The sequence below is a fragment of the Macrobrachium nipponense genome, chromosome 41, assembly GCF_015104395.2.
Source record: "Macrobrachium nipponense isolate FS-2020 chromosome 41, ASM1510439v2, whole genome shotgun sequence".
In the NCBI taxonomy this organism is placed as follows: Eukaryota; Metazoa; Arthropoda; class Malacostraca; order Decapoda; family Palaemonidae; genus Macrobrachium; species Macrobrachium nipponense.
Window position 1 is genome coordinate 47,169,248 of NC_061102.1, and position 18,428 is coordinate 47,187,675.

The 18,428-nt window shown below is 42.6% G+C and overlaps 1 protein-coding gene across 12 annotated transcripts in view; it reads right to left on the reverse strand.

Moving 5' to 3' along the window:
• Positions 1-18,428, reverse strand: part of LOC135212740 (SH3 and cysteine-rich domain-containing protein-like) — a 635,516-nt gene that overhangs the window by 7,652 nt on the left and 609,436 nt on the right. For all 12 annotated transcript variants that reach the window (XM_064246459.1, XM_064246455.1, XM_064246457.1 and 9 more), the window contains 2 exons: positions 15,557-15,639; positions 6,262-6,451 (listed from right to left, as the gene is read on the reverse strand). In XM_064246459.1, the coding sequence (XP_064102529.1) occupies positions 6,262-6,451; positions 15,557-15,639 (273 nt within the window). The remainder of the gene's footprint in view (positions 1-6,261; positions 6,452-15,556; positions 15,640-18,428) is intronic.

Sequence of the window (18,428 nt, forward strand, 5' to 3'; positions counted from 1 at the left end):
TTACAACGAAAAAAAGTAACTCATTACCTTTAACTGTTTTGTGCATAGCGCGATTTGAATACAATTATATATGAAATTTTGTTTTCGTGCTATCATATATCGCATTATTTATATATGATATTGATCATTTTTTTCATTTCTGATGGTTGCATACTAAACTTCAGGCAATGACAAAAAAGGAGCCAAAAATGAACTCTTAATCTTGAAAACTAAGCGCGCTGTGATTTTTTGAAAAAAATATTTTTTCTGCTTCCGCGGTCACTCCGAGACCGCCTCGGCACACGGAAGACGATTTTCAATATACCCCTTCAGCGTTTAAGGGTTAATGAAATGATCGGTAAAATGGTAGCATTACAATGCTTGCTTACAGAACTTGCCATAGGTTAGGTTGGTTCGTTTGGTTAGGTTACAATCACTTTGTTCATACCATACTGGGTTCGCCCCGGCCAGGTAAGGGCACGCGTCCTAAGTCTGGGTAGGTCGGTTCCTTTGGTTAGGTCGCAATCACTGTTACCATATTATACTGGGGGTCCAGGGGGGAAAAGCCCCCCGGCCAGGTAAGGGTACGCGGCCTAAGTTTGGTTATGTTGGTTCGTTTGGTTACGATCAGTTCAGTTGGCCAGGTACCGCATTTCATGCATGAACGTTCTATTAGGCTAATAGCCCATATGTTCGGTCTACGAATGTTGAGTAGGAGGACAGTTTAGTAACCTAGGTCACACATCTCATGAACCGATTAACTAGTAGGCGATAACCTTGGCCAACTAATCTGAGTAGGGGGGACAGTTTAGTTAGCCTGACCGAACCCGGAACGAATGTAGAGTAGGAGGACAGTTTCATTACCTAGGCTATTCATCTCATGAACCAACCAACTAGTAGACGTTAAATGTGGCCAACTAAACTGAGTATGGGGAACAGTTTGGTTAGCCTAACCGAAAGGGGAATGAATGTAGAGGGAGCTGCTACAGTTTAGTTGGCCACTGGTTTCGTCTGCTAGGGTTTTGTGGTTTTCCATGTTCATTGTCGTCGTCTATGTCTCCCCCCACCCAAAAACCCCGGTTCCCAATAGGGTCCCCCATTACCGTTTTTTTTTAAGTTTTTGGGTTTTCTAACACTACACAAGTTTTCAAAACTAGCGCCAAAACAAACAGCCGCCATCTTGTTTGTATTAGTCCGCCGATTCCCCAGCAGATGAAACCCGGGGACAACTAAACTGTAGCCACTCCCTATAATCATTAACTATAATACGTACACAAACAAACAAAATAAGTTTCCAACCTTTTGCTTACATTCAGCACTACGAGTACCGAACGATCGCCAAGCAACCACTTTTACCTAGCACACAGTTTAGTAATCAATCATAAATTTTCATTATCTCGCTTCAACTACTGAAACTACCAAACAGTATAATAACAATTAATTTCTATTCTTCATTCTATCTTTACCTAATGGAGATACCAAGTTACTGACAGCTATAATGAAACATATAATATTAAAACAGAGGAAGAATTTATTTTATATTTTATGATATCTAATTCACAATTTTTTTATTAATGCATTGCACATACTCATTTCAAATAATTATTAAGTAACCATTAACTATAATAAACAAACAAACAAACAAAATAAGCTTCCAACCTTTTGTTTACATTCACACTATACAAGTAGCGAACGATCACCAAGCAACTACTTTTACCTAGCACACAGTACAGTACGTAATCATACATTTTCATTATCTCTCTTCCACTACTGAAACTACCAAACAGTATAAAAACCATTCATTTCTATTCTTTATTATATCTTTACCTAATGTTTTTTTATTAAATGTATTGCATGAAAAAGTTTTTCAATTTACAGCATCCTTTTACCAATAGAATACATAGAGCACATGGGGTAGATGCTGACCAATAGGAGAGCAGGATCTTACAGCGGTGACTAGCATCAGGAACCAATGGGAGAGTGGGAGGATGGTGGCGAGTCTACTCAGTTGGCGGCGCGCGAGTTTTAAAATTGTTCTCAGTGGTCCGGGCGAATCTCGGGACTTTACAGCAACAACCTTTTGTAACCTGAATTATTCTCGTATGTAGCGCCAAAAGAATCTTCGTATTTGCTTTCGTAACTTGGATTTTTCGTAAGTTGGGACTTTCGTATGTTGAGGTACCACTATATTTAAAAAATAAAAACCATACTGTGTTGTCCTATGTAGTAGGGAGGGAGTGGGTTCAAGTCTAGTGGTAAGGCTCTGTTATGTAGTTGTTGACAATCTAACAAAGATACAAACCTATTCCCATCACATGCAAAAAATCACAGATACTTCCATAGTTGAAAAAAAGCAGAGCTGCATATCCACATAGGGCAATGCATGTAAATCTCCCTAGCCACCCTTTTTAAAGTGTCTAAACAAGTTCACAGCCCAGTCTTCCAAAGTATTCAGAGTTGTTAAGAATTGACTTTCTCATTACTCTGTCTTTAATTCCTTTCATTTCATAATCCTCTCTGGATTCAACTTTCATATATCAGGCTTAGTTTCCTTTTCAATGAAGTCTATATTTCAAGGAAACACTACAAGCAATAATACAAGAGCACTCCAGTGAGGTTGGTCTGTCCTCAGCTTCATAACTATCAGTGGTTCAAGCATTCTTTAGGGTTCTCTAGCTGTTTCAGAGCCTTCAGCTCTCCAGGCTTGCCTATCTTCTCAGGATGTCATGCCTTTGCTCCCAAGACTCAGATAATTCCTCTGGCTATCATTCCTGCTGCTACTAGCTCCTCCAAAGATTGATATTTTGATAAACTTAATTTTTCTCCTCTATCTTGCAGAAACAGATGATGCTGAGTTCACATCTGCTTCTTGAGGAAGCCACTTTGGAATTTTTCTTATGCATCCAGCTCACTGAGGAAGGATACTTTTTTCCTAGTCATAAATAATCACTGTACCAGAAGATCCTAGGCTTACCTATATCCAAGCTTAAGACAAAAGTAAGATGCACAACTACTAAACACTCTAGGGCCACCAAATGCAAAAATCAGTGCTTGCTTCTTTCAGTCAATGAGAGGATAAAAGGCTCTTTCAAGTTACCTTCAGGAAAGAGGTAAAATTTTTTTTCGTTTTTACTGCAGCCCAATCCAGTTCCAGTGGGCTCATCTCAAGAATTTTGGGATTTTATGAGAATAGGAGCAGAGCTGTGGGTTATTCACCATATTTCCTGGGGACTACTATAAGTTGTGCATCATAAAGAGTGAATGTGCTTGGTGATGGTTAAAAAGGCTGTTATGTTTGGTAAGAATGAATGATACACAAGTAACTTCTTGTTGCTGCTGGTGGCAAACAAAAATCACCATCAGTTATCCCCATGGCTATCACAGTCTTAGCTATGTATCGACAGACTGACAACTCTGCAGTGGCACCTGATCTCCTATACTGAGTCTGCCTATTCCTGTGTAAAAACCTTGGGGCAATACTTTGTGTTTCTGTGGCCAGATTAAAAAAAACATTCAGAGTTTGTAATACCTTGCTCTCTTAAATAACTAAAAATGCCTCAAATTTCAAATAACTTATGTGACAGCCTTCATTTCATAACACCAGATGCCTGTACCTGAAAATCCAATAATTAGGCTTCCCAGGTCTTTGTGGAGGAATCTGAAACAAAGTGACCTTTGGGGTAGGAGGGATTAGTTCTACTCTCCTTCTCAGGCTGTTGGTGTCCTCCTACCTGTTGAGTTACTATCACCTTTACTGACAAAAACTGATAAATTTTCTGGCTAGGCTGCAGAAAGTTAGTATAACCTTTTCAAATGTAATGGATAAATTTTCCACGTAGTTCATATAACTCATGAAAAACTGTTGTAGGCTTGGGGTTTATCAATTCTGGACAAATTCTTCCAATTTTGCAGAAAAAAAACTACAGGTTCTGTTGTCACTGGTCAAAAAGAAACTTTCACTGGGTTGTTCTCCTAGGCAACCTGCAACACAGGTCTTAGTTTAAATGAAGGGGCTTTAGTAGGTGGTGATGAGGATGAAGGGTTGGAAAATCCTACCAAAGAATTTTCCATTTATTTTGCCATATTTATTCTATTCCTTTGCACAGCATCCCAAGAGTTACTGGCATTAAAATTCTGGTGAAAAACTGCATGATGCTGACCAATTCAAATCATAGGACTTGGAATTGACAAACTTTCTTCTACCATATGAAATGAAAGAAGGTCCTACAATTTTGGTATACAGAATCGTGAAAATATCCATCTTTAAACAATCAATTCTAGAAAGTCTCCAACCCATTCTTCTTGGTATTGGGCTGGATTGATGAATTGGAAGGACAGTCTATCCAGTGCATGGCATGATCTGTTTTCTAAATAGATTCCCAAGGCTAAGACTGAAGATGGAACATCCTCCTCCTGTTGAATTCTGAGCAATAGGGATGTGGTTGTCAAGCTGGGGCACAGCCAATTACTTTCTACTGAAGCTTTATTTTTTATCTATAATCACCTCCTTATCTAGCGACTGAATTTTGTCGAGGTTACCTCACATGAGAGGGATTTTGCTCTAATCTGTCTTTCAACTTTGAGAGTTTCTGCAGATGAGTGCCTACTAAAAGAGATCTATAAAGGTGATAGGAAAGGAGTCTCATTCCCTCAATTTTCCTCTAAAAGGAGGTCAACTGGCATACTCATTTTGACCCTTTCCTCAAAAGGATTACCACTGACTGATCTGCAGGAGCCATACATGGAAGATTTCAGCTGTTCCCGCTCCTAAGAAGAAGAATGTGGTGGTTGTTAAAGGCTCCTTGTTCCCAAATGGTGATCATGATTGCCCACAACAATTTCCAGGGTAAACATCTCTCAAGACTCTGCTACTGCTTTCCTTGTTATTGCTTAATCTATTTCATCACCTACAGCACCAACAGCCAACCACAGCAGAAGGCAGGTGTTCACAAAATCAGTTCCTAGGTCACTCTCATCCATGGAGTAGACCAAGCCTGAAAACTCTCCCTGGACTCCATCATTCTTTCCAAGGGGAATGCTAGCCCAAAACTTAATAACATCTTCAAGACCCCAACAGCTGGTTTCCACAGGGATGAAACAAACATCTTTGGTCTTTGAAAAGTTCTCCTGCTACTTTACTTCCTCAGGCAAGATAATAACAGTACCTTCCAGTGCCTCTTCCTGCCAGTTAGCAACTGCTATGAATTCAAGTTGGTATATATGACTGAGCTGCAAGATGTGAAAGAAAATATTGCAGTGTAAGAATGGGTCTTGAGACAAAACCTCAATACTCAAGAGGACTGGTGAGTTTGGAAAGGGTAATCTGTAATACTGTACATTAGAATTCTCTCAATTTAAATTCTGGAGAGGAAAGAGCAATGGCTAATATTGGCCTACCATAGTCTCTAAAAGAATCTGTGGTTGTAATTCTCTTGCTGACATTCGATACAAATGCCTAGGGTAGCCTCAGGAAATGGTCAATGAAAAGTTTAAGGAGCATTCTCCAACTTGATTGTTGTCCTTTTCACAGCCATGACTATTTTCCTCAATTTACAATGTCTCCTGGTTAAAGAAAATGGAACTATATATTTGTTTGGCACCATAGTAATTGTTTGATATGATTTCATAACACATTGATACTATACCTATAATTCTATCATACGGAAAACTTTCTAGTTACTCAAATACCACAAAATTTTAGTTTCGTTATGCACAAATCTGTTCATGACACAAAAACACCTGATTGGAACATTCGGAAACCAATGAGTAAGAGCAAATTAAGTATTTGTATAAGATAACTAAACAGATTATTCTTTAATCGTTTATTTAAATAACAGTCATTGCACTCTATAAAAAAAGGCCACTGCTACGGTATTACTCATAGCCACTAAATAATTACCGACAATTTGTTAGCACATAGTGTTATTCATCTGACACAGGATTAGATCAAATAAAATGTGAAAATATGACTTGTGAGTGAAATAATAAAAAATCAAATCATCTAAAGTCTACTTATGAAAGTAAAAAATTGGAGGGGCAATAGATTTTGTCCCATTTCCACTAAACCAAATGGTCACTGTTGTATTCTTATTGCTGCTATACTTCCAGGCATCAGCTAGTCCATATTACTTCTCCATAATCCTACATATGATTGAAAGTGTGCTTGGTAAAGAATAACTCTACCAAAACAAAGAAACTTAGGTATAAAAGACTACAGGTTAAGTAGAGAGGGAAAAGGACATGAACCACAGTCATTATACCATCAAGAAAGGTTTAACTTACCTGGTCCCGCAGTAACTTAATACCATTGTCTCCATCTGTGACCTGGAGATTATGGGTCACTTGCAATGGCTTCTCACCACAATTAAGCCTGGTCACATATTTAGAAGGAAAATAACCAGTTCTTCCAAGGCACTTGCCTTGCCACCAGTCTGGATCGGAAGTATCAATCACAGTCACCTTATAACCAGCTCTGTAAGAGATAAATACACAGAAAAATTATAACTTTCCAGTTGGCTTAAGTGGATCGATAATAATAATAATAATAATAATAATAATAATAATAATAATAATAATAATAATAATAATAATAATAATAATAATAATAATAATAATAATGTGGCGCCGTGGAGGAGTGGGTTAGGTCGTCAATAGACTTAAGTCAAGTTAAGCAACACTGGCTCTGGTCAGTCGTTGGATGGGTGACCGCTCTCCTCGGCGTTGATTCCTTGGGAAAGGATCTTTACCATAATTTCCTCAGTCTACTCAGCTGTAAATGAGTACCTATCCCTGATGGGGTAGGGTCCAGCTATGGGTTAAATAGCAAAACTCAGCAATGATGGAAAGAAATGAAGGATTAAACGACAACGACGTAAATGGAACCTCTGGCAACAGAGGAGCTTCGTACCGGCAACCAGGTATTCAACCAATTGAAGGGGAAGACGGTCAGGTACTTGGAGGTCGTCATCCAGCAACTGATCACCACAACGACAATAATCAACAGCCTGAGATTGGAGCTACAGAGGCAAAAAGGAAGAAATGGACAAGAGAAGAAAATAAGGAAATATGGAGATGCTACATCAGAAGCAACCCGACGGAGAGAGGATATAGAAGGAGATTGGTCAACATCTGGAATGAAAGGAATAACACCCCCCAAACAGAGCAGAGGCTGGCAGACCAAGCAAGGAACATAAAGAAAAAGAACTGGCTCTCCCCAACAGAAAGAGAAGAACTGGAAAGGGAAATGTCACACGACAACGAATTACACGAAGACGAACTGAGAGACGATGCCACAGAAGACGACAGGGAGGATGAGGTATCAAACAACGACACACGAAGAAACACCGACGAAGTAACAGAGAGGACGGAATGGGTAGAAAAGATTAGACAATGGATGGAGCCAGATACAGAGAGAACAAAGATCCCCTCCATGAAAGCCTACAACACCAAGAAATTAAGGGAGAAAACAAGTGAGGTCAATGAAATACTGGGCATAATACAGACCACCAGTATCACAGAAACAAATAACTTGACATATGCAGGAGCAAGATTAGTAGCAGAACTGATGGGAATTCGAACACCAACACCACCAGCACAACCAACCCAACAGCAACCAAAACAGCAACCTCCTTGGAAAAGGCGCCTGGAAAAGCAAATCATGGTGATGAGATCTGACTTGAGTAAACTGAAAGAGATGGCAGAAAAAAGGCTAAGAAGCAAGAAAACAAGGGAGGAACTCAACGAGAAATACAAAGTACAAGAGAGGGGATTAAACAACACAATAGAAGATGTAAAACAGAGGCTTAAGGCCAAAGCACATAAGATCCAACGGTACACGAACAGGAATAAGGGATACCAACAGAACAAACTATTCGGAACCAACCAGAAAAGACTATACAGCCAACTAAGAGGGGAAGACAACCACCCAGAAATTCCCGAAGCCGAACCAAGTAAGAGACTCTGGGGAAAACATATGGAGCAATCCGGTATCACACAACAAACATGCAACATGGCTCCAGGAAGTCAAGGAAGAAGAAACAGAGAGAATAAAACAAAGATTCACAGACATCACGACAGACACAGTCAGACACCAACTAAAGAAAATGCCAAACTGGAAAGCCCCAGGTCCCGATGAAGTCCATGGATACTGGCTCAAAAAAAAAACTTCAAGGCCCTACACCCACGAATAGCAGAACAACTCCAGCATTGTATCTCAAATCACCATGCACCCAAATGGATGACCACAGGAAGAACATCCTTAGGTACAAAAAGACAAGAGTAAGGGAAATATAGCCAGTAACTACAGGCCTATCACCTGCCTACCAATAATGTGGAAGTTACTAACAGGTATCATCAGTGAAAGGCTATACAACTACCTAGAGGAGACAAACACCATCCCCCACCAACAGAAAGGCTGCAGAAGGAAGGGTAGGGGCACAAAAGACCAGCTCCTGATAGAACAAAATGGTAATGAAGAACAGTAGGCGGCGGGAATAGAGTGAGGAGTCCGTGAGGACCGGCTGCGAAATCTTCGTTGAGGAAAGGAAAAACCAACCTAAGCATGGCATGGATAGACTATAAGAAAGCCTTCGACATGATACCACACACATGGCTAATAGAATGCATGAAAATATATGGGGCAGAGGAAAATACCATCAGCTTCCTCAAAAATACAATGCGCAACTGGAATACAATACTTACAAGCTCTGGAATAAGACTAGCAGAGGTTAATATCAGGAGAGGGATCTTCCAGGGCGACTCACTGTCCCCACTACTCTTCGTAGTAAGCCATGATTTCCCATGACAAAAGTACTACAGAAGATGGATGCCGGGTACCAACTCAAGAAAAGAGGAACAACAGAATCAACCATCTGATGTTCATGGACGACATCAAGCTGTATGGTAAGAGCATCAAGGAAATAGATACCCTAATCCAGACTGTAAGGATTGTATCTGGGGACATCAGGATGGAGTTTGGAATAGAAAAATGCGCCTTAGTCAACATACAAAAAGGCAAAGTAACGAGAACTGAAGGGATAAAGCTACCAGATGGGAGCAACATCAAACACATAGATGAGACAGGATACAAATACCTGGGAATAATGGAAGGAGGAGATATAAAACACCAAGAGATGAAGGACACGATCAAGAAAGAATATATGCAGAGACTCAAGGCGATACTCAAGTCAAAACTCAACGCCGGAAATATGATAAAAGCCATAAACACATGGCAGTGCCAGTAATCAGATACAGGGCAGGAATAGTGGAATGGACGAAGGCAGAACTCCGCAGCATAGATCAGAAAACCAGGAAACATATGACTATACACAAAGCACTACACCCAAGAGCAAATACGGACAGACTATACATAACACGAAAGGAAGGAGGGAGAGGGACTACTAAGTATAGAGGACTGCGTCAACATCGAAAACAGAGCACTGGGGCAATATCTGAAAACCAGTGAAGACGAGTGCATGGGAAGAAGGACTAATAAAAGCAGACGAAGACCCAGAAATATACAGAGACAGGAGAAAGACAGAAAGAACAGAGGACTGGCACAACAAACCAATGCACGGACAATACATGAGACAGACTAAAGAACTAGCCAGCGATGACACATGGCAATGGCTACAGAGGGGAGAGCTAAAGAAGGAAACTGAAGGAATGATAACAGCGGCACAAGATCAGGCAGGCCCTAAGAACCAGATATGTTCAAAGTACGATAGACGGAAATAACATCTCTCCCATATGTAGGAAGTGCAATACGAAAAGTGAAACCATAAACCACATAGCAAGTGAATGCCCGGCACTTGCACAGAACCAGTACAAAAAGAGGCATGATTCAGTAGCAAAAGCCCTCCACTGGAGCCTGTGCAAGAAACATCAGCTACCCTTGCAGTATAAGTGGTACGAGCACCAACCTGAAGGAGTGATAGAAAACGATCAGGCAAAGATCCTCTGGGACTATGGTATCAGAACAGATAGGGTGATACGTGCAAACAGACCAGACGTGACGTTGATTGACAAGGTCAAGAAGAAAGTATCACTCATTGATGTCGCAATACCATGGGACACCAGAGTTGAAGAGAAAGAGAGGGAAAAATTGGATAAGTATCAAGATCTGAAAATAGAAATAAGAAGGATATGGGATATGCCAGTGGAAATCGTACCCATAATCATAGGAGCACTAGGCACGATCCCAAGATCCCTGAAAAGGAATCTAGAAAAACTAGAGTCTGAAGTAGCTCCAGGACTCATGCAGAAGAGTGTGATCCTAGAAACGGCACACATAGTAAGAAAAGAGATGGGACTCCTAAGGAGGCAGGATGCAACCCGGAACCCCACACTATAAATACCACCCAGTCGAATTGGAGGACTGTGATAGAGCAAAAAAAAAAAAAAAAAAAAAAAAAAAAATAATAATAATAATAATAATAATTAACCATCTGATGTTCATGAACGACATCAAGCTGTATGGTAAGAGCATCAAGGAAATAGACACCCTAATCCAGATTGTAAGGATTGTATCTGGGGACATCAGGATGGAGTTTGGAATAGAAAAATGTACCTTAGTCAACATACAAAAGGGCAAAGTAACAAGGACTGAAGGGATAAAGCTACCAGATGGGAACATCAAACACATAGATGAGACGGGATACAAATACCTGGGAATAATGGAAGGAAGGGGATATAAACATCAAGAGATGAAGGACACGATCAAGAAAGAATATATGCAGAGACTCAAGGCGATACTCAAGTCAAAACTCAACGCCAGAAATATGATAAAAGCCATAAACACATGGGCAGTGCCAGTAATCAGATACAGCGCAGGCATAGTGGAATGGACGAAGGCAGAACTTTGCAGCATAGACCAGAAAACGAGGAAACATATGACAATACACAAAGCACTACACCCAAGAGCAAATACGGACAGACTATACATAACACGAAAGGAAGGAGGGAGGGGACTATTAAGCATAGAGGACTGCGTCAACATCGAGAACAGAGCACTGGGGCAATATATGAAGACCAGTGAAGACGAGTGGCTCAAGAGTGCATGGGAAGAAGGACTGATAAAAGTAGACGAAGGCCCACAAATATACAGAGACAGGAGAAAGACGAAGCAGAACAGAGGAATGGCATAACAAACCAATGCACGGACAATACACGAGACAGACTAAAGGATTAGCCAGCGATGACACGTGGCAATGGCTACTGAGGGGAGAGCTCAAGAAGGAAACTGAAGGAATGATAACAGCAGCACAAGATCAGGCCCTAAGAACCAGATGTGTCCAAAGAACGATAGATGGAAATAACATCTCTCCCATATGTAGGAAGTGCAATACGAAAAACTAAACCATAAACCACATAGCAAGCGAATGTCTGGCACTTGCACAGAACCAGTACAAAAAGATTCATGATTCAGTAGCAAAAGCCCTCGGATGCCGGGGATAATAATGATGGCACTAGCAGCAACGCCCTCCCAACACCAGTGCAGCACCATCAAGACATCCTCGACTGCCTGAAACGTATGGAGGAGAAAGACGCCCTGAAGAAACAGAAGACCATTACAAGAAAACTAATTAATCTTAATGGAGGTAAAATACGCCTGCCGCAAGAACATGACAAAGATATTAACCTGACCACCTACACCCCATCCCCTGAAGAAGAGGACATACTCAAGAAAGGCCTGAATTGCCACTTCATCTCTTGCCCCCGTCCCCTTAATAAAAGGATGGAGATAGAATATCTTACGGAGACGATACTGAATCAAGAAAGCCTTGGGAATGTACACACCACCGACGCCCTTCAACCTCTCCTCTTAGCAGAAGCCCTTACAGACCGAGGAACTTATAAAAGTGACATCGTCGATCGCTGTCTGGGGATGCTGCTACAAAAAGCTTGAGAGAAAACAAGTCATCACCGTCAGGAGAGCCGACAAGACCGCAGCCCTAGTACTTATCAAGACTACCGAATATAGACAAAAAATCGACGAGATCCTCGCCGATACCACTAAGTTTCGACGCATTACTAAGAACCCCGTAGACGACATTAAACGTGAAGCCAATAGAATCATAGAAACTGTCAACGCAGCCACTAACGCCTTACACCTATCTAGTATTTCTGGAGATTACAACCTCGGGTACATCTACGGTAATGTGAAAACTCACAAACATGGAAACCCTTTAAGACCTATCATTAGCCAAATACCAGCACCCACATACCACCTTGCTAACCAACTAAATACTATTCTCACCCCCTACATCCCCAGCACACATAGTTTGAAGTCGTCTGCGGAGTTTCTGCAAGCCTTAAGATCCGCGCCCCCTGGAGGCAGTATTGCATCGATGGATGTAGAGTCGCTGTTTACTAACGATCCTGTAGATGAACCATCGAAATGATCCTTGAACGTTGTCTACAGAGCCCATCCACCGAACCCGCTGAATCTCCCCGAACACGCCCCTTCGCTCTCTGCTGGAAATATGCACCCAAAAAGGCTCCCTTCATTAACCACCATGGCCATATGTACTTACAAATCGATGGTGTAGCGATGGGATCCCCCCTCGGGGTCCTGTTTGCGAACTTTTATATGGGCATAGTGGAGGAGCGTGTCTTTAGGAGCATTAGGAAGCCATCTATATACGTAAGATATATAGATGACACTTTCATCCAAGCAGGAACAGGGAGGAGATCGAGGAAAATACGTCAAGCCTTCCACACCCACAGCCGTTACGATTTACCATCGAATATAGCCGTGATGGCCGTCTTCCCTTCCTGGACGTCCTGGTTGAACAGAAGGAGGGTGCGCTCGCTACAAGGGTTTACACGAAGCCCACGAACCTGGGAATGTGTCTGAACGGCGAGAGTGAATGCCCTGAACGCTACAAGGACACCACCATCAGTGCCTACGTCAGGAGAGCTCTTTCCTATTGTTCAACATGGGCAGACACCCATAAGGAGATGGAGCGTGCAAGCCCAGGTCCTAGTAACAACGGACACACCAACCGAAGCATCCAGACGTCTTCAGGAAGAGCATGGAAAAATGGTACCTACAGGAACCCCGCCCAGACCCCCAGCAGAAAATTAATTTTTTCTACAAGGGCACCTTCATCGGCGATATAAAGAAGACGAGCGAGCCCTACGGGAAATAATCAGGAATCACGTTTCCCCGACCGACAACAACAAGCAGATCAACTTGATCATATTTTATACAACAAGTAAAAAAACATGCAGTCTTACTATGAAAATACCCCGCACCGTTGCAGGATCCCTTGAAGAGGACAAACGTCATTTACAGATACACGTGCCCAATCCGAGGATGCCTCGGAACTTACATCGGGATGACGTCAATGCGCCTCTCCAAGAGGATCTCCTGTCACGCGCAGGAAGGAGCAGTATTTAATCATGCAAGGACTGCCCATAATAAAAGAATCCGACGCAGCGACATCGTCGGTAACTTCGAGGTTATCGACCAAGCACCCGATCTACGTCGTTTGCGAATCTTAGAAGCGCTGCACATTGGGAGGGAAAAGCCCAGTTTGAACATCACACAGGAGACCTTCCTCCTCCCCACCGCCGTCAGGAGAGCAGCAGACACCGCCCCACAATGACCATCGCACCAGAGGGATCCTGAGGATGATAGAAGCGTTAGCTCTCATCCTGAGGACGTCCCTAGTAACCCTGAGGGTGATCGCAGCTCAAGCTCTCGCCCTGAGGACGACCTGGTAGCACGCCCTTCAAGGGGACCTCCACCATCACCAATAAGGATGAGGCTCCGCCCACGAAGAGGACAGCCAACCAGCAACGGGCCCCCTGATGACATCGCTCGTGACGTCACAGGTATTGCCCAATGAAAAGTGAGGTACCCGTTTCTTCAAGCCAACCGAATGCAATAAATAGTGTGAATACATCTGACACAGACCATTGCACTCAGCGATCCCGTCCCGAAGATGGCCAAACAAGGTGGCCGAAACATGTAGACGCCTTTTAAAAAGCCAGAAAAGAAGAAATAACAAGAAATACCGGATAGACCCCTGACGACTATGGCCTGTTCCCGACCTACGAAGCACACCTGTATACCTGTTGACGACCCCAGCCTGTCCCGAAATATGATAAAAGCCATAAACACATGGGCAGTGCCAGTAATCAGATACAGCGCAGGCATAGTGGAATGGACGAAGGCAGAACTTTGCAGCATAGACCAGAAAACGAGGAAACATAAGACAATACACAAAGCACTACACCCAAGAGCAAATACGGACAGACTTTACATAACACGAAAGGAAGGAGGGAGAGGACTACTAAGTATAGAGGACTGCGTCAATATCGAGAACAGAGCATGGGGCAATATCTTGAAAACAAGTGAAGACGAGTGGCTAAAGAGTGCATGGGAAGAAGGACTAATAAAAAAGTAGATGAAGACCCAGAAATATACAGAGACAGGAGAAAGACAGACAGAACAGAGGACTGGCACAACAAACCAATGCACGGACAATACATGAGACAAACTAAAGAACTAGCCAGCGATGACAATTGGCAATGGCTACAGAGGGGAGAGCTAAAGAAGGAAACTGAAGGAATGATAACAGCGGCACAAGATCAGGCCCTAAGAACCAGATATGTTCAAAGAACGATAGACGGAATAACATCTCTCCCATATGTAGGAAGTACATATCGAAAAATTAACCATAAACCATATAGCAAGTGAATGCCCGGCACTTGCACAGAACCAGTACAAAAAGAGGCATGATTCAGTGGCAAAAGCCCTCCACTGGAGCCTGTGCAAGAAACATCAGCTACCTTGCAGTAATAAGTGGTACGAGCACTAACCTGAAAGGAAGTTGATAGATAAAAACGATCAGGCAAAAGATCCTCTGGGACTATGGTATCAGAACGGATAGGGTGATACGTGCAAACAGACCAGACGTGACGTTGATTGACAAAGTCAAGAAGAAAGTATCACTCATTGATGTCGCAATACCATGGGACACCAGAGTTGAAGAGAAAGAGAGGGAAAAAATGGATAAGTATCAAGATCTGAAAATAGAAATAAGAAGGATATGGGATATGCCAGTGGAAATCGTACCCATAATCATAGGAGCACGATCCCAAGATCCCTGAAAAGGAATCTAGAAAAACTAGAGGCTGAAGTAGCTCCAGGACTCATGCAGAAGAGTGTGATCCTAGAAACGGCACACATGGTAAGAAAAGTGATGGACTCCTAAGGAGGCAGGATGCAACCCGGAACCCCACACTATAAATACCACCCAGTCGAATTGGAGGACTGTGATAGAGCAAAAAAAAAAAAAAAAAAAAAAAAAAAAAAAAAAAAAATAATAATAATAATAATAAAATTATGATTATTATTAATAAATAATTGTTATAATTATTATTTATTAATTTATTATTATTATTATTATTATTATTATTTTATTATTATATTAATTATTGCCTTTACTTTTACATCTTTTATTTGCTGCTGATTTTAAACCTGATGAATAGCATAAAAAACTAATTTAGGATTTTCAGAGACTAAAAGACTATAATGGTAATAAACCAAAACAGATAATATTCCTACCTTAAATCAAGTTCATCTGGATGTCGAGATGTAAAATTGTACAGCACCACATAAAGGTTGGTGGGAAGAAGGCGATGAGGTTTCTGCAAATATTTCAAGCAGATTTGGTCATTTTGTATAAAAATGATATTGTTAGTATACAATAAAGTTTTGTACATACTTACCTGGCAGATATATACTTAGCTTAGGTCTCTGACGTCACGACAGAAAATTCAAAACTCGCGGCACACGCTACAGGTAGGTCAGGTGATCTACCTTACCCGCCGCTGGGAGGCGGGTGTAAGAACCAGTCCCCCTTTCTTGTCAGGTTATTTTCTTCCACCTGTCTCCTGAGGGGAGGCTGGGCGGGCCATCAATCGTATATATCTGCCAGGTAAGTATGTACAAAACTTTATTGTATACTAACAATATCATTTTTGTACATGAACTTCCCTGCCAGATATATACTTAGCTGATTGACACCCTTGGTGGAGGGAAAGAGACACATACTTACTTAGAAAGTGGGGACAACACATGTTAAAGGAATACATAATATAAACCTCTGGTTCTTACCTGATTTAGGCAGAAGACTTGATAGTTACTGTCTATTAGTCTGCGTTGCCTAAAGAGTCTCAGCGAGGGCGTGACCTATGGCTGAAGAACTCTTTGGGTCTACCAATGGGAACTGAGTCCACTTACTTGGCAGAATCCAAGCAGGATCTGGTCAATGGGGATCAACCCGCTTACATGCCAGAGCCTATCACTACCAATTGCAAGGAGCCTCAAGCACAACCGATCACCTAACTAAATACTAACATTAGTATACGAAAGAAGGAGCTGCCTCCTGCAACCTCCTTCGTACAACCAAAAAACTCAAGCTTAAAACTAACAGGGAAAAAGGATTAAAAAGGATGTGTTTCAGCTCCCTGCCCCAGCACTGAATCCGCAGATACGTAAGGGCCTAGCCCAAAACACTTATCATCGTAATCGATACGTCCTTTAGGTAGTGATTAGAGAAGACTGATTGCACACCTCCAAAAAGTGGCCTTCATAAGGTTTTGTAATGACAAATTCTTCTTGAAAGCCAAAGACGTCGCGATGGCCCGTACTTCGTGCGCCTCGACTTTCAGAAGGTTAAACTGTTGCTGATTGCAAGAAGTGTGTGCTTCTCTAATAACATTCCTGATAAAGAATGAGAGTGCATTTTTAGATAAGGGCCTACTGGGGTCCCTTACAGAGCACCAGAGATTGCTCTCATTAGCAGCAAGTCTTTTCTTCCTCTGAAGATAATATTTCAGGCTTCTCACCAGGCAAAGAGATCTCTCCTCTTCTGTCCCAACTAAGGAGGATAAGCTTTTGATTTCGAAGCTCCTGGGCCACGGCGAAGAGGGTTTTCATTCTTGGCTAGGAAAGCCGAAGAAAAGAGCAAACCGCGGAGCCTCCTTGGAAACCTACCTCACCTTCTAGAGCCTGCAGCTTGCTGACTGCCCTTCTTGCTGACGCTAACGCACAGAGAAAAAGAGTCTTCATCGAAAGGTCTCTGAACGAAGCAGTATGGGGAGGTTCGAACCTTGAGGACCTCAGGAAGAGCAGCACGACATCTAGATTCCAGCTAGGCATTAAGGAGGAGGTTCTTTTAACCGTTTCAAACGATCTGATTAAATCATGGAGGTCCTTGTCCTCAGATATGTTTAATCCTCTATGACGAAAAACTGAGGAAAGCATGCTCCTGTATCCCTTGATGGTGGAGACAACCAACCCACATTTTTCCCTCAGGAAGATAAGGAAATCTGCTATCTGAGTCACAGAGGTACTGGAGGAGGAAACTTTATGAGTCCTGCACCAGCGTCGAAAAACATCCCACTTCGACTGGTAGACTCTAGATGTGGAAGGTCTACGTGCATTGGCAATAGCCCTTGCAGACTTTGCCGAAAAGCCCTTAGCTCTGACGAGACTCTTGATAGTCTGAATCCAGTCAGACTGAGAGCGGGGAGGTTTTTGTGAAACCTGTCGAAGTGGGGCTGTTTGAGCAGATCGACTCTTAGCGGTAGGGATCTTGGGACATCCACCAGCCACTTCCAGTACCTCTGTGAACCAGTCGTGGGCGGGCCAGAACGGAGCTATCAACGTCATCCTTGCTCCCTCTGACGCTGCGAATTTCCTTAACGTTTCCCCTATAATCTTGAAAGGCGGGAACACGTAAAGATCCAGATTCCTCCAATCCATCAGGAATGCATCTAATGCCACTGCTCTTGGGTCTGCAATAGGGGAGCAGTATAGATCTATCCGCGCATTCCTGGAGGTCGCAAATAGATCGAGATGGGGCCTGCCCCACGTCCTCCACAGCTCCTGGCATACGTCCGCGTGCAGAGTCCACTCTGAGGGAAGGACTTGATTCCTTCTGCTTAGCAGATCCGCTCTGACATTTCTTTCTCCCTGTACGAACCTGGTGAGAAGCCTTATGTTCCTTTCCTCTGACCACAAGAGGAGCGATCTCGCTGTCTCGTACAGGGAGAAAGAGTGAGTCCCCCCCTGTTTCCGAATGTAAGCCAGGGCTGTAGTGTTGTCGGAGTTGATCTGAACATATTTCCCTTTTACGAGGGGTTCGAAGGTCTTGAGAGCTAACCAAATCGCTGTTAGCTCCTTCTTGTTGATGTGCCAGGACACCTGATCCCCCATCCAGGTGCCTGACACTTCTCTCGACCCGAGAGTAGCTCCCCAACCTTTGTCCGAAGCGTCTGCATACAACACTAGGTTGGGGTTCCGAACCTGCAAGGAAAGGCCTTCCTTGAACAATAGAGGGTTTAGCCACCAACGTAGATCCTCCTTTATCTCTTGCGAAATCTTGAACGCAAAGTCCAGACCTTGAGATTTCCGATCCCAGTTCCTCGTC